At 38.6% G+C, this 23,667-nt stretch overlaps 1 protein-coding gene across 2 annotated transcripts in view; it reads left to right on the top strand.

Moving 5' to 3' along the window:
• ambra1a (autophagy/beclin-1 regulator 1a) overlaps positions 1-23,667 on the top strand; it is a 93,958-nt gene that overhangs the window by 9,439 nt on the left and 60,852 nt on the right. The window contains exons 6-11 of one of the 2 annotated variants that reach the window (XM_084108157.1): positions 288-354; positions 465-1,876; positions 8,325-8,411; positions 9,513-9,695; positions 14,059-14,130; positions 14,628-14,728. In XM_084108157.1, coding sequence (XP_083964283.1) covers positions 288-354; positions 465-1,876; positions 8,325-8,411; positions 9,513-9,695; positions 14,059-14,130; positions 14,628-14,728 — 1,922 coding nt within the window. The remainder of the gene's footprint in view (positions 1-287; positions 355-464; positions 1,877-8,324; positions 8,412-9,512; positions 9,696-14,058; positions 14,131-14,627; positions 14,729-23,667) is intronic. The other variant, XM_084108158.1, reaches the window with a different exon arrangement.

Genomic DNA, 23,667 nt, shown 5'->3' with positions numbered 1-23,667 from the left:
CATATAGATTATTTTTACAATCTCTTTATGAACTTTTTAAAGTGTCAAGGTTTTGGTGGAATGGGCTTTCAATAGAGAGAAAGAAATCTCAGGTTTCATTAAAAATATCATCTTTTTTTTTTTTTTTTTCAAAGTCATAAGCATTTCAAACAACATGAGGGTGAGTATGTGATGACTGAATTTTCAGATGAACCATCCCTTTAATGTTTAACATTTAGATACAGGCAAATCAGAGTTTACATCTGATGTCAGTGCATCTGATGCTTTTGTGCTCTGTGTTTTTGCAGGTTGGTGAGATTTGATCCATTGGGTCACTATCTTCTAACTGCCATTGTAAACCCTTCAAATCAGCAGGTGATACTTTTTGCTGGAAATGTTTTGACACAAAACATTTTTTTTGACGCAAGACGCTACGAATATGTCTTTTTTTTTACTGTAAATGTGCTTGTATTTGTGCATTGCAGAATGATGATGATCCTGAGATTCCAATGGACAGTGTGGAGATGCCTCATCTCCGTCAGCGCTCCTTCCTGCAGTCCCAGCCTGTAAGACGCACACCAATCTTGCACAATTTCTTGCACATCCTCACTTCCCGCAACTCAGTCCCTCAGGCTGGAGGCACTCCTGCTGCTTCCACTGACGAGGCCTCTGATTCGTCTGGGCATTACGGTGTTCTGAGGGATCGTTCCCGGCTGCCATACCATGGTTGCGTTCAGCCACTCGGAGTTGTGTGTTTCTGTAGCCGTTGCTCATCAACGAGGGTTCCGTCTCCGCCTGACGAGGACTCTTCCGACTCCGCCTCCCTGGAGGGACAATCACACGCATCCACCTTTTCTTCTGCACGCACAGAGCCACGGATACCGCGGTTTCCTGTCGAATCTCGTGCTGCAAATCGGCCCTCAGCATTTAGCTGTGTGTATGGTGGTGGGAGCAACGTGCGGAACCTTTCTTCTAGCTCTGGGAGGAGGAGAGTGGCTGGAATGGCACCCATTCCACCTTTCCGGCAGCACCCGCCAGGCAGGGAAGGTGGAGGCCGTTTTCCTGGGGCAGAATGGACAAGCAGTGTGCTTAATGGACGAGGTAGTAGTTTGACTCCACCCAGAACCAGTGCTTCCTCCGTCAGCCTGCATTCTGTCCTGCGACAGCAAGGAACTTCCAGCCAATCACCTGTTTACACCTCTGCTAGTGATGGATGGGGCTTTCCTCATAGCAGTGGCAGCTCATCAGGGACTAGTTCTAGCAGGCACCGCCCACCACAGGAAGAGGGGCACAGCAGCCCTTCTTCCATCCGCAACGTTCTGCAGTGTAACCTTAACCGCTACTTCATGGACTATGAGCAAATGCAGGACCTAGTGCAGCCACTAGAGGGCAGCAGGCAGGACCAGCAGACTCAGGAAATGCTTAATAACAACATTGACCCAGAGCAACCGGGCCCATCTCATTACCAGCCACTTTACAGCATCGAAAACCGCTCCCACAGTCACATGAATCGCTGTAGAGTCTGCCACAACCTCTTCACCTATAATCGGGGTACTCAGCGCTGGGAGAGAACCGGTCAGCCGTCATCTGCTGAGAGAAACGCAGCTTGGCAACCTACTAGTCCTACCTTTCAAAGCGTAGCCCCAGTCTCTCATTCTGATCATCACCTACTTGAACGCGCACCAATAGAGCCCAGCCCAGACACCCCAGAGCCTCACGTACCCTTTTCCCACAGCACAGCTACCAGTCGGCATGAGGATCTGGTCTACAACCAGGAAACTGGCCAGCTAGAGCGTGTTTACCGGCCATCTGCCACCTCTCGTTCAGAAAACGTATCACAAGAAGCCTTAAACCAGGAAATGCCTGAAGACACACAAGATGATGATTACCTACGCAGGTGAGGCAGTAGACTTGTTTGAATGGGTCAAATCAAGCTTTCCTTGATTCTTTGATATGAAAAGGTCTCAATGTACCATGAAATCATACTGTTTCTCATTTTCCACTGCCAGTTAAAACATTGTTTTTGTTTTTTTTTAAACTAAGCGGCACAAAAGATTAGTTTTGTAGTTCCACAACTTACTGACATCAGACAATGGCTCATAGAAGTCTACTTTTGAATGACTGCAAAGATGTTTAGAAACTTTGCCCGACCAGTCACAGTGAAGTAATTAGGATTTTCTTTTTCTGCTTTCCCACTTAGGTCAGTGGTTCAGACTTTTACTTGCCAGTGTTTTCATTGACCCCACTAAAGTTTTTTATTTTTATTTTTTTAATGTAGGATATATATATATATATATACTCGTGTTCAAAAGTAATAGTAAAGAAATTTACAATTTTGCAAAAGATTTCTATTTTAAATAAATGCTGTTCTTTTGAACTTCTATTCATCAAAGAATCATGAAGAAATAATAATATCACAGAAATATTAAGCAGCATAACTTTTCAACATTGATAATAGTAAGAAATGTTGTATGCATAAACTGCAAAAAAATTATAATGATTAAATATGTTCATCAAACTGCTCATTGCAGTGTGGATTGTTTTGTTATCCTGTCATAGCAAAGAGGCTGTTAGCAGTGCAAACTGCATTGGACCTGACAGCAAACCCGAAGTGTGTGTGAGTGCAGCAAAGCACTGTTACTCATAACATGTGAAGGAACTGACACAGCAGTTGAAAATAGTTTGCATGTGAAATGAGCAACAGCTCTGTGTGAGGTGCTCTGGCTTTGAGTTTTCTGTCATGCCAAATTTCATTTGTAACTCCCTTATTCTATTATATAGTGACAGGATCACAAAGCAGTCCGCACTGCGATGCGCCACATAAACTGTTATTAGAGTAAAATGATCAGACACCTTGTTTGGGATTCAAGGAAAAATGTCTAACATGTAAATCAGCTTGATCTGACCTTGTGCCCGTCTGTGTGCACTCTATTAGCGCTCACAGCAGAGTGTGCCATCCAGATCTGGACACATTTTTAATGAGGTGCTTATCTGCAAATCAGCACACTCAGTTCCAGACAGCATAGATGAATAAACATTAAAGGGATAGCCTAGTTCACCCAAAAATTCTGTCATCATTTACTCACCCTCAAGTTGTTTCAAACCTGTTCAAGTTTCTTTCTTCTGTTTAAAGGAACACTTCGACTTTTTGGGACTTTAGCTTATTCACCTTATCCCCCAGAGTTAGATAAGTCCATACATACCTTTTTTTCATCTCTGTGCGTGCTGTAACTCTGTCTGACGCACCCACCGCTAGCCTAGCTTAGCACAAAGACTGGAGGTAAACGGCTACAGCTAGCATACTGCTCCCAATAAGTGACAAAATAACGCCAACGTTTTCCTATTTACATGTTGTGATTTGTATAGTCACAGCGTGTACGAATAACAAGGTCACATGAGACACAACCATCTTTTAACCGTATACATACTGGGAACTATATTCTCAGAAGCACTGTTACTTCTGCGGAGTGATTTACTCCAATTCTGAGCGAGCTCTGCTCCTCACCACGGGGCTTCTCAGGCGCTGCGAGCAAAACACTCCGCCCAAGTTAGCAGTGCTTTGCCTTCTGAGAATATGTGACCATGTTATTTGTACACGCTGTGACTATACAAATCACAACATGTAAATAGGAAAATGTTGGCGTTATTTTGTCACTTTTTGGGGGCAGTCAGGTCAATTATTATATATTTTTTTTTAACAGATTGGGCTTTGGTCGGACTCGGGCTCATTTAGCTTTTCTCCTTTCATCGTGCCCATAATATACGTGCAGAGCGCAGGCTACTGTATGGAATATTGTTATATTGATAGGCTAATATTATAAATATGCAACGCAATATGCGATCACGCGAGTAGCGCGACGCGCGTGCAATGCATTAGGTGACAGTTGACCATGCAGAGCATCAGGGAGAAGTTGGAGCGTGGGGAGTCACTAAAAGTTCCCAATACTTCAGGAAAACCTGCATTTTGAAAGAGTTTTGATTTGATTACCGAGCCTGAAGCCTTCAACAGTGGATGCTATTCTTTTTCTTCACAACGATCACAAATAAACAGTGAATGAACCTACTCAGTTCAACGGATTTTTTTTTTTCTTTATTATATTTTTATTATTTTTTGAGTTCTTTGAAACGTTCTTCAGTAAAGTTACTTGACATCAAAAAAAGGTAGGCCATAAATCTTTATTTACTGCTGGATCACATTTGGCTATATAATATTCTCTACTGCATGCTTATGCTTCTCTGTAATGGACAGTCTGTATTAATATTTGTGGGCATAATTGTCGGTGGTGGTAGTTATGTTTGAGGCCTATAATAAAATTTTACCTAGTAGCGTGTGCGTCTTGTGTGTGTGTCTTGTGTGTGCGTCTAGCAGAGACGGCGCGCATCAGAGAGTGCGCGTCAGAGAGAGCTCAAAGTGATATTGATGTTGGTCTCGGGTTGGGTTCGGGCTGAAAAATTGCAGACGTTTTCGGGCTGGGGCCGGATTAGGGCTTGAACACCACGGGTCAGGTCTCGGTTAGGGCTGGATGTTTTGCCCCGTGCAGGGCTCTAGGCAGTATGCTAGCTGTAGCCGTTTACCTCCAGTCTTTGTGCTAAGCTAGGCTAGCGGTGGGTGCGTCAGACAGAGTTACGGCACGCACGGAGATGAAAAAGGTATTTATGGACTTATCTAACTATGGGGGATATGGTGAATAAGCTAAAGTCCCAAAAAGTCGAAGTGTTCCTTTAACACAAAAGAATTTGTTTTGAAGAATATTGGTAACCAGACAGTTGAAGGAACTATTCTCATTGACTTCCATAGTATTTTTTTTTTCATGCTATGGAAGTCAATGGCTACCGTCAACTGTCTGGTTACCAACATTCTTCAAAATATATTCTTTTGTGTTAAACAGAAGAAAGAAGCTTGAACAGGTTTGGAAAAACTTGAGGGTGAGTAGATGATGACAACATTTTCATTTTTGGGTGAACTATCCCTTTAAGAGTTCAGTGAGGTGAAAAAAATGTCTATTTGCATTTGCTACCAAAATTATAAATCTCACCAGAAAACTAGGACGGCTTTGCATAGAGTAGGCCAGTGCATTTGAATGTCATTGTTTTTCTATTTGACTGTATGTGAATTTCACAAGAGCATGTTGTGTTCACCAAGCATGTCATAGGTGAAATGCTTGGCAGACTTCTGAGATGGAGTTCATTTGGAGCCTTCAAGTCAGAATTTCACTCTGAACTGCTCTGAGACCCTATAACAAATGAAAGTATCTGCAAGACACTGACAGTAACTATAAGTGAGAGAAACATGTTTGTTGTATTGACACTGTTTATATATCTACACAAGCTGCATGAATCTGCCATTTGAGATTTGTGAACTTTCATTTTGCACAAGGCCCTTGAAGTGCTGAAAGTGCTTGAATTTAGTTTTAGAAATGTAAATACTGGAATATCTGAAATATCTTTTGTTGAAAAGTGCTTTCAATTAACTAAGGCTATGCGTGTACACTACCGTTCAAATGTTTAGGTATTTTTAAAAGAAGTCTCTTTAATAGAGTAAAAACAGCAAGGTTGTGAAATATTATGACAATCTCAAATGTTTTCTATTTGAATATATTTTAAAATACACTTTATTCCTGTGATTTCAGCAGTCATTCCCCAAGTCTTCTGTGTCACATGATCTTTCAGAAATCATCAAGAAACGGTTGTGCTGCATAATCATTTTGTGGGAATTTTTTTTTTAATGATTTTTTGATGGATTGTTCAAAAGAACAGCATTTATTTAAAATAGAAATATTTTGTAATATTTAAATGTCTAGACTATCGCTTTTGATTCATTTAATGCATCATTGCTAAATAAAAGTATAATTTTTTTTTAATTTAGAAAAAATAATAGTAAAAAAAAAAAAAGGTACTAACCCCAAAAATTTTGAATGCTTGTGTATACGCATATCATGCCCAACATGATCATATTGTGTTTATATTCAGATTTGTTTTTAAATTAACTGGTTTAACAAATTCGAGTTATGGGCTGTCAGTGTTTTCATCATGGCTTCTGTCGAAAGAGTTAGTTGCTAGTCTTCATCTTCATACTTTTATTTCATGGTACAGTTTATGATGATATTTTGTGCTTCACCAGTTAAAAAAAAAAAAGGTGGATTGTGTTAAGGTAGGGTGACCATACGTCCTGTTTTACCCGGACATATCTGGCCAGGATTTCGAGATCGCCCAAAATGCTCGGGATTCGTCTTTTGCTTTCTACAGTCACCATTCATTATGTTTACATTATTACGTTATTTGACACTGACACGTACGTGCCAGCTTTGCAGGTCATGCATTCTGATTCACACGGATCCCGATCGAGACGAAAACACAGGAATTTTCTTAGCAATGCTTACACGCACATCAACCGATCACTTGTTTAGCGTTCATGTAAACACTACATTCAGATTAACCAATCGGAATTAATTCAGTACTACTGAATCAAAAGGTGTACATGTAAACAAAATGAATGGCGACGAGAAAGCAAAAGCCGAATCGCGGATATTTTGGGCGATCTCGAAATCCCGGCCGGACATGACCTGGAATATGGTCACCCTAGTTAAGGCCTCTAAAACTGGTCCTGAATAGTTATTTGGTTATGATGTTTGTATGAACTATGGGTCAGACTGCTGATGCTGCATGGTCACTAGACACCGCCTTTAAGGTAAATGATGACTCACAGACTAGTTGTCAACTCCTTTTCTGGACTGTCACATTCAACTATTTAAAATGAGTAGTCATGCAAACCCTAGGTCACCGGCACACTTGGCTCACTAAGTGTCTTTTAGAGAAGTCTGTCTTTGTTGAGTTCTGAAGTTAATATTCCACTTTTATAAGTTGAAATTTATCATAGCACTTTTGAAAGGAATCTGACCTAAAATGTGGGACAATTTTTGCTGATTTTGCCCCTCAAGGGTTCCTGCAATGCCTGCTACAGTCCATTAGGGGGAAGTAGCTCATCACACTGTGCAAATGTGGTGGTAACTTTGCACATATAGCCTATCTTCAACACTGAGTGGCCAATGGGCCTTTATTCTGATTATGTATTTGCATTCTAACACACCGACCTTCTCTTCTCATGTTGCTGAACAGCCTGTCCCATGTGCATGGGAGTTTTATGATTCGGTATTGTTTTAAGGCCAAAGCTGTGCAACGAAAAACAGTATCACACTTCACTTATGCAGGAGAGCAAAATAATGATAATAATACTGTAATTTGACATTCTCCCATGAGTCCCACTCCAGTTCTGTGTTCTGACTCATGGCTTTGAGCATGGTGCAAAGTTTCAGAACGAATTCTCATCACTACCTGCTATAGTGTCGTACCTGAAACAAGAGCAACTTGTTCACTGTAAAATAAATAAATTATTATCATTATAATGATCCAATTATTATTAATAAATTAAAATAAATTATATCATTATTGTATAATTAGTAACAGTTGCCTCTTTACAATAGCATAGACAGAGTAAAATGCTGATATTTAAACCGATACTGTAGAAACATAACTGTAGTACCAAATAATGCTACACGTTTAGTACTCGAGAGGGTTATTGTAGGCAAAACAATTTAAAAAATACCCTCAGCATTAAAAGAACAGCAAAATTTGGAAATATTTTGCTTGTTTTTAAAGAGGGTTTGCGCTGTTAAAATGCAGATCTTGATCTTTAAGAGTCAAAGGGAGCAAACCAAGCAAACTGCGTGAAAAGGAGTCAGAATCGATCCGTTCTGTTTTTGCTGTGAGTCAAAGGGCAGAAGATGGCATTCTAATGAAGAGCCGAGCACACCCACACCAAAAACATTCATGTACACACACATCACACTGACTCATGCTGAATAAAAATGCCCCGCTCGCTACAGAACTGTCAGTCCAGCTTTGTGCCCTGCCAGTCGGAGGCTGCATGTTTTCGTCCGCGGGACATGGTCTCCTCTCTTAATTCCGTTTAGCAAACTCTTAATTGTATGAGGAATGGTACAAACTCAAACCTAAAAAATGCCCCAATTTAATGGGTTATTAACTGATTTCTAGCCTTGCCTGGCAGAGCGCACATCATTACTTACACATTATATTCATTTAGCCTTCGCATAGCAGTTGGTAATGAGCTTACTAATGTCCTTGTGCAGTTTAATGAGATTTTTAATGATTGTGATGGCGCTTGGTGGGGAGTGTTACTGTAGAAACAGAGTAGTGGAAATTGGACGAAAACGTGTCGTCTTTGTGTGATGTCCTGTCCTGTGCTGTCCTGAGATTCTTTATATGAACAGGAAGTGAAGGTCTTCACAATTCGCAAACATACAAAGCTATATAATTCTGTTTTGTAGGAGGCTGCTGGAGTCGTCCATGATGTCTCTTTCCAGATATGACGTCTCTGGATCACGAGAACACCCCATCTACCCCGACCCGGCCAGGTGATTCATTGTGTGTGTGTTGTGTAAACTGATTTTCGTGGTCATGCCGGTTGGCCGGTGAGGTCTGGGTAATGAGGAATTGTGTGTGTCACACTGCCGGACAGCAGTGTGGCATTTCAGACCTGCCAGCACCCCAATGTCCCCCTAATTCAAACATGCACACACAGAGCCTGTCAGCATCCTCTGACTCTGTGAGCGAGGCTCATAATAAAGTGAATTCGTGGCTAGTGAGTCATTGTTGAGCTCTGGGGAATCAGCTGTGGTCTGGGATCAAGACAGATTGTTAGCACGGACTCCCACTGGCAGGTTCGCACAAACACATGGGCTGACGCACACCTCTAACCTGTGAATTACCGCAACAGACTCATTTACCCCAGAGCAGAATGTACCTGGTGTTAGAAGGATAGTCTGACTCCAACACATTCAAAACCACAAGTAATTGGCACTATATGACACTGTTGTTTCCCGGATCTCTCGTATGTCTCCCTGTATATTGGTCTAAAAGACATGCTGATAAACAGTGTGTGTGCGCGTTGGTGTGTTTAGGCTCTTTCAGAGAGACTGGCAGATTTCCTTGCTCAACTAGTCCAAGACAGAACGAAACTCCAGATGCTCTTCCTGCACAAAAGATTATGGTTTAAGGGCTTCATTTAGCAAGTCGTCCTGCCAAAATGCTAACTAATGTCTCTACAGCTGAATTAAATGCAGAATAGATGCAGATTTCTTATCAGCAATTCAAAAGATGTTTAAAAACATTTGATTGGTTTGTCGATACTGATGTCTTATGAAAGTAATTTAAATGCCTCTGATTAACCATTACATGATTGTATACAACAGACACTCTGAGACTGGTTTTGGTTCTGAACCACTGCAGAAAAACCCATGTTGAAATTTGAAACTTTTGGCAAAATATTCATTAAACGCATACACACACGCACACAAAAAACAATATTAAGTCACAGCTAAAGTTCTTTTGTGGATTAATATATATATCAGTATAAAAACGGGAGGATGACTTGTTTGATATGTTATCTATCTAGTGAATATCTAACATCATTGTGGTTTCTATCTGTGTTTGTGTGTATGTGTGTGTGTGTGTAGGTTGTCCCCTGCAGCATATTATGCACAACGTATGATCCAGTATTTGTCTCGGCGTGACAGCATTCGGCAGCGCTCTCTCCGTTCCCCCAGCAGACCCCGACCCTTGTCCTCTAATTCCAACAGCCTCTCGCCTGGCCCCGCCCCCAGTGTGGAGAACAACGAAGTTGATTTTGAGGAGTTTGAGTAAGTAAACAGTCACACAGACACATAAAGCCTGTGCCAAGTAATTGTTCCTCAGTTGTTATCTGCTCTCATCCACTTATAAAAATCTCTATGTATTTATTTTCCTGTATTGTTGCTAGGCAACACAAAAAAATACTCGGGGCAGGCTATGAATGCCACAATGTTATCACTTGTGCTTTTCAACCGACTTATTGAGCTTGCCAACAATTTGTTTGTTAGGTTGCCTGTGGCATCTCTTCTTATAGCGTTTGGCATTAGCATTGGTCTTGGCTTGAAATGCACTTTACTACATCCCATCGGAATAAGTCAATGTACTGCTGTCAGCTTACTGCTCTTTTCCTCAACTGCCGGACAACTGTGAAATTATATTTTTAGTTTAGAAGTCAGAAGAATTTTTCTTCTCACCCATTATGTTTTCAGTTCAAGTCAAATGATATGTATTGTGCTTTTCAAAATAGATATTGTTTCAAAGTAGGTATACTAAGAATTGTGCCTTCCAAACCACCCAGTGATCAAGCCAAAGGTGACAATGGCAAGGAAAAACTCCCTACGATGTTTAAGTAGATGAGGATCAAACCTTGGGAGTCAAGCTGGGGAAGCCCCCCTCATCTGGCTGCCACATATTTAAACAAATGCACTACTGTCCAAATGTTTGGGGTCAGTAAGATTTTTTTTTTTTTTTTCATGTTTATGAAAGTATCTTTTTTCTCTTAAGAAGGCTGCATTTATTTGGTCAAAAGTATAGACAAAACAGTGATATTGTGAAAAATTATGGCAATTTCAAATAACTTTTCAGTTTGAATATATATTTTAAAAAAAGTATTAATTAAGAGTAAAATACTTTTACTTAAAAGTATTAAGTAAAAGTATTCATTTATTTCCCAAAAATAGTCTTACTGACCCCAAACTTTTGAACTGTAATGTATACACAAAGCATACATAAACAAATTATAATTTGAAGTTATATCATTATAAAATGAAGTTCTAATGAAATAGGAGTCCAAGGGATATGTAAGTAGGTGGGATCCAGGCTGTGCATGACAGACACCCGTTATGGCTAACACTGGATACGACTCTGCAAAGGCAGATTGGGCACAAATATGGGGGTTATTTTTGGATTGTTTTTTGGAATATTTTGTGAATAATCCATTGTTTTTTCCACAATCAAATAATGAAATTACATGTCCCTTTCAATCTCATTACCAGCCATTTAAAAACCTGAGCATTACTCTCTTAATCTAGGGGCTCAGTTATGAAGACCAGACTCATATTTTTTATATGAAAATGCTCTTTTAATTTGTTTGCAAAATGCGTTTTTGGAAGTAGCCAGCTAGTCTGTGCTCAGGGCTTTAGTCTTCTGTCCTTTTATGGAACCATTAATGCTCCAAAAATGTCTCTCTTTCCCTCTTCCCAACCCCTCCACTAGTGGAATGTCAGTGCTTCTCTCCTCTCCACTCCAAACCACGCAGCTTTTCTCTCCCTCTCTTTTTTCTTCTTTTTTTGGCACGGATTAGATGCCCTCCTCTGAGCTGATGAATAATTCCACCCGCTGGCTGGAGAGTTCAGCGTTCAGCGCTGCAGTCTGGGACCACATATCCATATTCATCAGAATATTTATGAAACCCATCAGTCTTTCAGTTAGCCTTCATATTAATATTTATGTTTGCCATATTTTTTTTTTAATAAACTTTCTTTTCTTTCAGTTCTTTATCAATCATTCCCACTCTTACCGTTGCAGCATACTGATGTTCTCATTTAGCTAAAGGGTTAGTTAAATGGAATAGTTAAATTAAATTTCTGCCATTAATTACTCACCCTCATGTTGTTCCAAACCCGTAAGACCTTCGTTCATCTTCGGAACACAAATTAAGATATTTTTGCTGAAATCCGAGAGGTTTCTGACCCCACATAGGCAGCAACATCATTGCAACTTTCAAGGCTCAGAAAGGTAGTAAAGACATCGTTAAAGACACAGTGGTTCAACCTTAATGTTATGAAGCGACATTAAGAATACTTTTTGTGCGCAAAACCCCCCTAAAATAACAGCGTTATTTTATAAATAACAAACAATAACAAAGGAAGCGTTGCACTGTTTACACTACGACAACAGTGTAGGAGAATGGCGTGGAAGAGAAGAGATTGTTGAATAAAGTCGTTATTTGGCTAACACTGGATACTGTACGTTGCCATGACGTTCACGTGCACATGAAATTACTACGATGGTACCTCAACATTTCACTGACACACCGTGAAACATTGAAAAAATAAGACTGAAACTGTTGAAACGTGATGCCTGGAATATGCAAGTTTCAAGATATTTGGCTCACCAAAGAATATTACAAAGAATGGCTTGCCAGTAGGGTTGCCACTTGCCACCCGTCCTGTAAAATACAGAACCCTTATTTAAAGGTAAAATTATGCGTCATGGTACACTATTTGTCTTGTATATTTTACATGGACCCATTCATTTGCGGGTGATTGCATGTTAGTGTCTTTGTTTCCATTGCAACAGAGTCTAGTGAACACGCGCCGTAAACAGGCGTAATGCGCGGCTTTTTAAAACCATGTCGAGCTCACGTCCTCTCCAGATATGAAAAAAAAGGTATCAATGGGTCTGTCCAGTTACTAATGATGAACGTAAGATGAACTGCACAGTTTCATTTAGCTGGCAATCTCCATACACATGTTCGAAACCTGGGTGTTACTTTTGACTCTGCTCTGACTTTCGACAAACAGATCAGTGGTGTGGTCAGAAGTTGCTTTTATCAGTTAAAGAATATTGTGAAAATTAAGGCATTTTTATCACCCAGAGACATGGAGTCTGTGATACATGCTTTTATTTCATCAAGATTAGACTACTGTAATGTACTATACTTTGGTGTCTCACAGTCCCTATTGTCATGTCTTCAACTAGTTCAAAATGCTGCTGCAAGATTGTCAACAGGAACAAGGAAAAGCGAACATATTTCGCCAGTATTGTTCTCTCTCCATTGGCTTCCAGTTAAACATCGTATTGAGTTCAAAACACTTTTGTTTGCTTACAAGGGATTGCATGGACTGGCTCCTCCATACATCTCTGATCTCCTTTCATCCCACCATAATGCTTTTAGAAAACTTAGGTCAACTAGGAGTACAGCTGACTGTTCCAAGGACACGTTTAAAATTGAAAGGAGATTGTGCCTTTTCAGTGGCCGCTTCACAGCTTTGGAACAATCTGTCATCTTACATAAAGACTGCACCAACATACATTGATTTTAAATCTTTGCTTAAAACCCACTTATTTACTGTTGCTTATGGTCATAATTGGGCCTAGTGGCATAAATTGTAGTGTATTGTTTATTTGTGTGTTTTTTTGTTTACTTATTAGGATACCTGTTTACACTTTGTACAGCACTTTGGCCAACAGCTAAACGTGCTCTATAAATAAATATGACTGACTGACTGATTTGCTCACGTGGTGCGGTGGACTTCTGACTTAAAGCAGTATACCGTGACAGACAAATCCGTATAGGCCTATTGGTTTTTTGTTTTTGTTTTTAAATTTGGATAATCTCTGAATATAATATTCCATACATTGTCAGAGCTTGGTAGACGGGTAACTATTATATTTGTAGATGTTAGACAGATTAATTCATAGATTATAATTAATGTTATTTATTAATTTATCCTTTATAAATATTAATCATATTCATAAATAGTTTTTACAAGAAATAAATTATTTAAATAAAAATTGGACAAATAATTACATAATAATGTAGTGGTAATTTAAGCAGTAACTAAATTAAAAATGGAAAAAATTATCCCATCCTTGCAGAATTGTCAAAAACATGATTACTGGTTCAGATTGTTCTGATTGCAAGTTCACATACTTGTTTTCATGTTTTCTCGTGGTTTATTGTTGAGCTGTCAAGTTATCATGTTGACATAATCAGTTCCAAGACCTTGACACATTTTTTATTTTATTTAATATTTTATTTTATTATTAGAATTTTTTTTTATAGGATGTACTGAATATTCTTCAGTTTTATGCAAAACATAAATACGACAAATAGAATATTAGATCTGTCATATGGCCAAAAATAAATGCAAAAAAAAAATTAAAAGAAGCTTTTTTGCATAGTTGTTTGACAGATGAAAACTGTAACAATGTATCTTACAAGGTAACACAATGTAACCTTGCTCTCACTTGAAATGTGTCCCCACATTAAGTCCTTGAATTTGAGGGTATTAGACCTGGAAAGGCCTTGAAAGGTCTTTGAATTTGAAAAGGTGTGGGAACCCTGTATTAAACAAGTTATGATTGATTCAGTGATAATTATTATTGTTGCTGACCAGTTGTGTGTGTGTGTGTGTGTGTGTACAGGGATAATGGAAGACATAGGCCTCCTCGAAACGCACGCATGTCTGCCCCCTCCCTCGGTCGCTTTGTGCCCAGGTAGGAACACTTTTAGCCTGTTTACACCAAATGCACCAGAAACGCATTCTAACTCTGTTCCAAAACCTAGTGAGCTGCCTCTCTGCCTACTGCCTACACAGGCACCTTCCATCTGAGAGTGTGTTGTGTGTCATACAAATAGCACTCCGCAGGCAAATTGCATGAGACTTGACTGATTGATTTTAAAACTACAGTAGTTATGTGAGAGAAATTACAGAATACTTTAATAATAATATAAATAAACATTATAAATATACACTACCATTCAAAAGTTTGGGGGTCAGTAAGGTTTTATAAAGTTAATGAAAGAAGTGTTTTATGATAACTAAGGCTGAAAAAAAAAATCCTGGAGTTTGTCGGAGTGCATTGAGTTTGTCTTCTCAGTGAAATATGCATGTAATGCTGATGAATGTATTATACAGCCTCAAAACTATCAAATCTTGGCTTCATGTGTCATTCTCGCTCACACTGCCTCTGTTTCACTCCATCTCTCCCAGGCGGTTCCTTTTGCCGGAGTTTTTGCCGTATGCTGGAATCTTCCATGAAAGAGGGCAGCCAGGCCTGGCAACACACTCATCTGTTAATAGGGTCCTCGCAGGTATGTTTGCCCTCTAAAGCTTCAGTTTTCTAATATTAGATGGGATGGTACTCACTGAAGGCTTTGTCAGGGATGAAACTTCCCAAAAATGTTTGAATAATGTCATGAGTCAGGTCAATGACGAGTGCTAATTCGCCCACTCACCTTGCTATTTTGGCTATGAGGGCTCTCAGCGGGGCTCTTTAGCAGTAGTTGTATTAGCTTAGACTTTTCTGCATTAAAGGGGTAGTTCAACTGAAAATAAAATATTCTGTCATCTAGGGGTGTAACGGTACGTGTATTCGTACCGGACCGTTTCGGTACAGGGCTTTCGGTTCGGTGCACGTGTGTACCGAATGCAATATTTTGTGTGCGGAACATAGGTACATTTTCGTGTTTCCACACGAAGTCTCCGCGTTCAGCGCAAATCCCGCCCTGCAGCTGATTCTAAAGTTTTACATTCTCTGGTTTTACCCGTCGTCACTGTAACCTAAACCAATGAAATCGACTGCAGGGCGAAAAAAAGCTTTTCCGCTCCGTGTGCGCCGCCGCACTCTCCGTTCCGTGTGTGTGTGTGTGTCGGCGCGCTGCGCTCTCTGCTCAATGTTCAATGTTCGACTCCCGTGTTTGCGCTGCGCGTTCTTCTCTGTCGTTAACGGCCCAAACACTCCAATCATGGACCGATCACGCACTGGAAAAGCAAAGTCCGCTCAAATAAGGTGAAATTTCTCAGTAGTAGACTTCTGTTTGCTGAGCTGGTATATGCTGGCAACAATGGTAAAATGACCTGCTCTGATCACATGCTCTGGTAATAATAGCTTTGTAGGACTATATTTTATTTTGATAATTAGTAAAAAAAAAAGAAAAGAAAAGAAAAAAAATCTTAAATTGATTATGTTGATTGATTATTGAAAAATAATAATACATTAATATATGTATGTTTAATATTATTTTAATATAGGGCTATTTTCTGTTCCTTTTTTTCCCCGGTGTTTCATTTAATTAGGTGATTCTAAGTTTAATTATTGATGATAACAAGCTTGGAGGAATTGCAATTAATTACAGCAAATTGTGCAATTAATTAGTTTATTTTTTTTAATCGATTCCCAGCCTTAATTTTTAAATATGAGCAGGCCTACAAGCTGGGATTGGTAATGCTGCACTGTAATCATAGTTATTTATTTAAATTTTTTCATTAAATTTATTATGTGATATTGGTTTGAGTATTTTATTTAGTGGAGAACTTTGCAGCAGTATTTTATTTCTTATTCTTTTTTTTATTTTATATATATTTTATTATATTTTATTAAAAAGTGTTTAAAAAAGTATAAACAAATTGTTAAAAAAAGTTTATAGTAATAAACAACCTGCAGTTTAATGTTTGCATTTATTTCCCTTACTGTACCGAAAATAAACCGAACCGTGACTTTAAAACCGAGGTACGTACCGAACCGTGATTTTTGCTTTCGAATTCGAACACGGAGCAGCGGGAAGGAATTGTCTCTAAACAAGTGTGCGTGAGATTAGGCCCCGCCCTACCCCAAACGACAATATCCAAGTTTGTGCTGCTTAAAACGTTTTTATTGCTGCCAAACAGAATCTCCCTCACAACTACAAATTATGTACGCTACTTTAATCATTTATATATTTTACTTTACACTCATATTTAATTTGCGGGAGTGCAGCGTATCATCCCCCCCGCCCGCACCCGCAAGTGCACCTTCATCATCCCGCCCGCTCCCGCAATGACCTTTCAAAATTTGTCCCGCGCCGCTCTGTTTCCCGTGGGAGTGCAGAACTCTACTTCAGATGACATATAATACTTGAGTCGTATGAACTACTTTTTGGGGGAGTGTTTGCACATTTTTAGAGCTTGTCGCTTGGAAATGAGTAGGCTACTAAACAATTTCAGATGAACCAATTGTCATTTTTGAGTAAACTATCCCTTTAGTATTAGCCATATATAGCTGCAGTGACATCAGCAATGTGTTAGCTACGGAAATATTGTTTCAACTACAGTGTTATTCTTGTTGTTGTTTTTTCACCATACAAAACCTTTCAGAACAAACACACATCCACTTGATTGCAAATATCTATGGTTTTGTATTTCTCAAAATAAGTCCCATGTGCCCTACCTCTTAAACCAAACCTACTGTCAACACACTCCAAAGCAACTTTCTAAACACCCTTAGTCTTGAAATATACATCTCGATACACCTGTATGCCCTCATCACAGGGTTATTTAAAAATATTTCTTGAAGCCAGCTGCATCGGATGTGCTGCTGAACATCTTTCATACATTAAGTCGACAACTTCCAGAAGTGCGGAAGAGCCAAACAGATGTTGTGAATGAATAGTAAATTACTAGACGTACTATGGAGGCAGAAAAAAATTAGGAAACAACAAGCACAGTTCTTATTTTCAGGGCCAACATTAAAATTTTTATCAGCAATCGTTTGAGTGCTTGTGAGGGTGGACGTCCCATACTTCACAGATCCCACTCCCCACATATCCTGCACCAATTCAAAACAATGCAAATATCCACAGAACTGTTTCTCGCTTTTGCATACCAGCATTCTCTCTCTCCCACACAGAGAGGCATCTTCAGCCCACACTAATTGCAGTGTGTCATACGAGGTTCAGAAATGCCCCTCTCCAAACCCTCTCCAGCTCGCACAGAAAACAGCATCATGACTTCACTTTACAGAGCATCAATCGTTCTGTCCCTCTCCTCTCCTCTCCTCTCCTCTCCTCTCCTCTCCTCTCCTCTCCTCTCCTCTCCTCTCCTCTCCTCTCCTCTCCTCTCCTCTCCTCTCCTCTCCTCTCTCAGCTGTGATTTTAAAAAGTGCATGTTCATGTCAATGTTGGAACAGTTATTATGGTCATCTGACAGATTTTTATGTGGCAAGATGAATAATGTGCATAAATTAACCGTCAATTATTGTTAAATCAGTACTTTATCTAGTTTTTACTAATTGTTAAGTGCACTGGGGGTGAACTAATCATATTGAATTTCTTAGTTTTTTAATAGAGAATTACTTTACCCAGCATCCAATAATCACTCTAGGGATTAAAGTTCTGTAATAGGGGTTGTTTTGTGGACTCCTATTATATTGTGTTGCAAAGGGTAGTTGCATAGCCATGAGGTATGATTGGCCCTTGTTCTAAGATGAGAGGGGAGGACGGTTACTGTGAACTCCAGGGCAAATATCCAAACTGATGGCAATTACCAGTACACATTCCCCCTCCTTCAAGCATTCTCCTCCTCTAACTGCTCTTAGACAACTTTATACAAGCCCCACAGCACAGAGCGCACGCACACACACATACACACACATGCACATTTAGACACAATTTTTCACATACTCAGGATTTCTCTCTCACTCTTTCTATTGCTGTGTACTTATTTTTCTACCCTGAGATCAAGGCTCTTCAATTACTTTCTTTTGAGAGCCAGATTATCCAAATGGAAATTTTAGGGGAAGGACAACATTTTTCAAAGTAATTATTAGATTATAGCACTTTCATTTCAAGTCTAGTCATGTTATTATCAAAAACAAAACACTAAATACTAATACGGCAAAGTATATGTGTACTGTTTGTTTGTGTGTGGGTATGTATGTATATATATATATATATAGCTTGAAAATGACTCGCAGCCATATACAGAACCAAACATAGGATGTATGCAGGTTCAGTGACGTTTCCCGCTACTTTTTACGAGCGCTATACTCAACATGAACAAATAAACTACAACAATTTAATGCTCAATGTCAAAAGTAAGACTGGAGTGAGACTTGATCAAATATGTGTGCTTGGGGAGTAGCTGTACTATGGCTATAGGATGTGCTCCAAATATGGCCTGGTAATTGTTGGCCACTGAGTGTTTTTGATTTCATCACAGCTTTGTACAGAGAGCACTCTCATGTGTCAGGCAGTTCTGTCTTATTTAAATCAACCAAAGGGCTGTATTTGGCCCACGGGCTACTTGGTTGATCAGCCCCTTTTCTGATTCTTCAGTTCTTTCTTGTCTGCCTACTAGAGAGTATATTTGTTTTCATTGAAAATTTTAGAGTTTTAGTGGTCACCCGATGGATGTGCAGCTTCAAACTACCCAACTACATTAAGGGCCCTATCTTGCACCCAGCGCAATTGATTTTGTGCAATGCAGACTTTTCCCTCCACAGACGCACATTGGTAAATTAGGGAATTAACTTGTGTTAATTAAAGTGGAGGCGTGTTCCGGCGCAAACGTTCCCTGGTGCTATGTTGCAGTTTCAGAAAACAATTCCGCCACAGACCAGGAAAAACCTACTCTAAAGTCAGTGGCGCGTTATTCAGATGCTATTTTAAGGGCGCATGCTTGGCCATAATGTAGCGTGTGCACAACGCGCATACACTTTGCTTCTCTCATCTGCACAGACGCATCAATTCCCATTTTTGCAAACCATGCATAATTACAAGGAAAAATATTACCACATGAGGGAAATCATTGTGGTGTCCATGAAGATGTGAAATCTTTAGGCATAAATCTAGCTTACACATTTACCCAAATTATTCAGGCTAATTGTAGTAATGATGGATCAAACCTGTTTGACCAATAGTGGCAAGACATTCCGCCATTAATAGCAATCCGCCATGGAACAAGCTCGCCTGCTTTTAAAGGGAATGTGAGATGACGCTCTGATTGGTTTATTGCACGTTACGCCCAAACCACACCTATGAGTAATGTAGCTACTTCAGACCAACCCATTTTAGATTTGCATCGGGCGCAAGAGTCATTTATCTCGCCGGTATAATAGCAACAGCGCCTGAGATCCGCCCACAAAGTTACTAGCGTTTTGCGTTTGATACTTGCGTTTCAGATCGTTAAAATAGGGCCCTAAAACTATATTTCTCATAGAAACCAGAAAAAGAAAGTATGTTTTGAGCTTTGCCTTAAAGGTTTAGTTTACCCAAAAATATTGTCATCATTTTCTCACCCTCATGTCATTCCAAACCTGTAAGACTTTTGTTCATCTTTGAAACAGATACATTTGAAGATATTTTTTATTGTGAATAAAAGTTATTAGATTAAATTAAATCTGTTCATCATATAAAGCGATTGTGTTTCTTCAGAAAATTTGGACTAAACCAATCAATTCATATGGATTTATGAACCCTTTATGACCTTTTTGAAGTATCAAAGTGGTAGTTGCGTGGACTGTCTGTCAATGGAAGGACAGAAATCTCTCTGATTTCATCAAAAATATCTTAATTTGTGTTCCAAAGATAAATGGAAGTCTTACTGGTTTGGAACGACATGAAGGTGAGTAATTGATGACAGAATTTTCATTTTTGGGTGAACTAACTCTTTAAAGTCCATAAATATTTATGTGTGTTTGTTTATGTCAAGTTAAGTGTATTTGTATAGTGCTTTTCACAATACATATAGTTTTAAAGCAGCTTTACAGAAAGTCATATTGTAGATCAGCACAATTCTGGTTAAATTGAGAATCACGATTTTTGTTTTGTTTCAAACAGCGATCATGATTACCCCACGATTCTGAACAGACAACTAAACAAAATAACATGCATTTTAAAAAACTGTTTGATTGAATGATTTAATTACTCTCATAATAAATAATTCACTTGTTTAATTACTGGATGAATCAGTGTTTTTGAATTAATTTCTTGAATGAATGATTCAATGACAAATAGATTTTTTAACTTGTCACTACCTACTGGTGTAACGATGTAATCGTTATGTGAAGCGCCAAGTTACTTTCAAAAGGTGATTTGCTCTATTTTGATCACTACAGTAGACATCAGTGTTTATATCTGAGCTATAAACTTTTATCCCAAAATCACAGAAATAATGAAACTGTTTTGTTGAAAAGATTGTTTGTGAAGCTGTTTCACACCTACACTGTTAGACATTTCAAGTTTTTTTTACAGTAACTTACTGGCAAAACTGTTTTACAGTTTTACAGTAACTACATGGTACTGTAATTGTGTAATACAATGCATTACTGTAAAAACCAAGCTAATCAGTACACTACTGTAATTATTTTTATTTTTACTAAATGTAAATTAGATTTTATAATTTTGATACAGAATTAATTTTATCCTACATAAGTACTACTGACATACACATCAATTAGACAAAATTGTTACAAAATACCATTTTTGTATTTAAAACATTTCATATATATCACAAAATAAACAGTCTGCCAATGCCGGAAATGATGTGTTAAATTTGTACACATTAATGGGTAAGTTTAGGGACAACGTTTTTTGTGTTAATTTTAACTCGTTCATTGTATTGATGATTTTAACAAAGTAAATATGTCAGAAAGGTTAGCACAAAGATGTGTAAACGTGTTAAATTAACACATTATGTGCTGTCCTTCACTGCACACATTGTTAAAAAACATAAAATCCTAAACAAAACATGGCTAAATGAATGTAGAGTCATTGGTTGTTTAGCTTATACAATTATTATAATGAAATATCAACCCTTACATAAAACTGCAGAATATAAATACATTTTTAAGCAGTAAAAAAGGAAATGTCCAACACAGGACAAAACACAGTTCTTTTCACAATACATGACACATAACCCCACCTTCAAAATAATTCCACTTATTTAAAAAAAAATTGGATTCATGTACACTGGTGGCCAAAAGAAGTATTTAAGTGTCTTAATGTTTTTGAAAGAAGTCTCTTTGATGCTCAATAAACATTTCTTATCATTATCAATGTCTGACTGTCTACTCCTCCATCTTTTCCACAGCATAAGAGTAAAAGTCATCATCAAAATAATCTTTTAAAAGCAAACACAATGTTTTTTGTCCACCTTTGCAAATAAATGAACTTCTCCAAAGATTGGTTCCTGTTCAGAACTTGACTGACAACATCAGAATGTTCCCTGGTCTGTATGCGTGTCCACAAACACAAATTTACTCAGTCCTTGAGAGGGAGAGGGAGATTTTTAACCTCCATTTTTTAAAATTTTATTATTATTTCTACTATAACTTAAGAATATATATTTGTAACGACGAACGGCGCGATCCAACAAAAGACAGTCAGAACCCAGTGATATTACACTGGATGCTCCGGTGCGACACAACAATTCCCAGACAGTGTGTAGTGATAGTGTGATAGTGATGCCCCATTATATTTCTGACGTACGGTACTCCGAGTCCAAGCGCTCGCGCTATTTCTGACAAGGGACAAACAGGTTTGCATTTTGCATTAATGGTCCAGTCACTTCAATGTGTCCAGTATAGACAGCCTCTGGCTGTTATAGCGTTGTAGATGCGTGGTGCAAGGCAAAAATTAGGAAATAAAAAGCACAATGGAATGGTTCCAGAGAGGCCGTTACATCAAATACAGTAGTATACAGCAAATTTAAAAAATACAGTAAGTCTCTGTATGTGGTGTTTGACGTCACAGAAAATTCCCATGATGCACTGGGAATCACAGTTATTTACTGTAAAGAGAAATAGCAGTATAATATTGGGTGATTATTATTGCGATTATTATTTTCCCAAATAACGGAAGTGACCTCGACGTCCGGTTTAGCGGTAGCATAAGCCGGCAGGCAAGTGTTATTTAAGTAAACTCCTGATGTACTTACAAACTTTTCAATGCCTCGTTTTATGAGTACTGAACCTATTTGTATTACTGTAGAAGTTTGGCACCATTCTGGGCATCATTAGTGGGGTAATTTCCGAGATACAACCTTGGATCCGTTAGCGCCTGCACTAAGCCATCCGGCTGATATCTCTAAATAAGCTCTAACTTTAATAATGTTCGACCAAGGGAAAAAAAGCTTCTGGGGGGTGTTTGGCTCGAGGTCATGGTGCAAAGGACCCTAGGTTGAAATTACTTCGAACCATCCCTATAAATTCATAAAGTCTTGGCATTAAATGTTGCATACATTGCAAAAAAAATATTTTTTGTTTTCCAATACAAATATCGAAACATCTTTAAATCAAGATACATTTACTTGAGATGCAATATTATAAAAAAGAACAAATATCGATTGAGTTATGAAAACTTCCTTTTGAATTACTTTTTTTTTTAGCCCATTTGCAAATTCTTGCAGTTCTTGTTTTAATCATAAACTCTAATAAAAACTAAATTTTTATTTTTGGGTGAACTATCCTATAAAATGTTCTTTACTTGGTCTTAAAGAGGTCTTTAAAAATCTTAAATTTACCTTCATAAAACCTGCAGGAACCCTGAAAAAAGTATTCATGAAAATCCGATCGGATGCCTCAAGTAAATATAATCATTGTCAAAGTCAGATTTTATGTTTTACATATTCAAATTTAATCAGTGGTCATTTAAGCAATGACGTTGAGAAATATAGGGTATGTGTGTGTGTTCTATTAAATATTGTTTAACTACAGATAGGAAGTATGACAAAGCCAGAGCTGGAGGGCCTTAGGATGGAGTGTGTAATGAATGAAGGGGTAGTGATGGAGAACAGTGACCCTCTCTAATTCAGCCCGGCTCTGATCCATTCAGTCCTGCTCCACCCAGTGCTGCAGGCCTGAAGGATTCCTCAGGCTCTTGTTGTCAGAGAGAAACCCAGTTTATATGGACTTTTCAGAGCATGAAAAACAGACCCGATTATCTTTAATGGAATGGTCCCCCCCTCTCTCTCTCTCTCTCTCTCTCTCTCTCTCTCTCTCTCTCTCTCTCTCTCTCTCTCTCTCTCTCTCTCCCCTGCTCTGTCGGGTCAGTGCTGAAGAGGCTGGTGAGTATACATGAGGCGTATGACTGATTTCTGCTGCATGGCCAGTTTGTTAATTTATGTTTTGGTGTGAAGTAAATTTCAACCATTTTGAAAAGCACTGATATAATTCGTTTTTTTTATGAAGAAACACGCTTTTCTTGGTAGTCGTCCTAAATTTAGTTATTGTGTGGGACACTTATGATGACCTCATTTAGCATACTCACCACATGCC

Source organism: Abramis brama (assembly GCF_963993115.1).
Source record: "Abramis brama genome assembly, chromosome: 3".
NCBI lineage: Eukaryota > Metazoa > Chordata > Actinopteri > Cypriniformes > Leuciscidae > Abramis > Abramis brama.
Note: the sequence above shows the minus strand (reverse complement) of the source record. Positions and strands in the feature narration are given on the sequence as shown.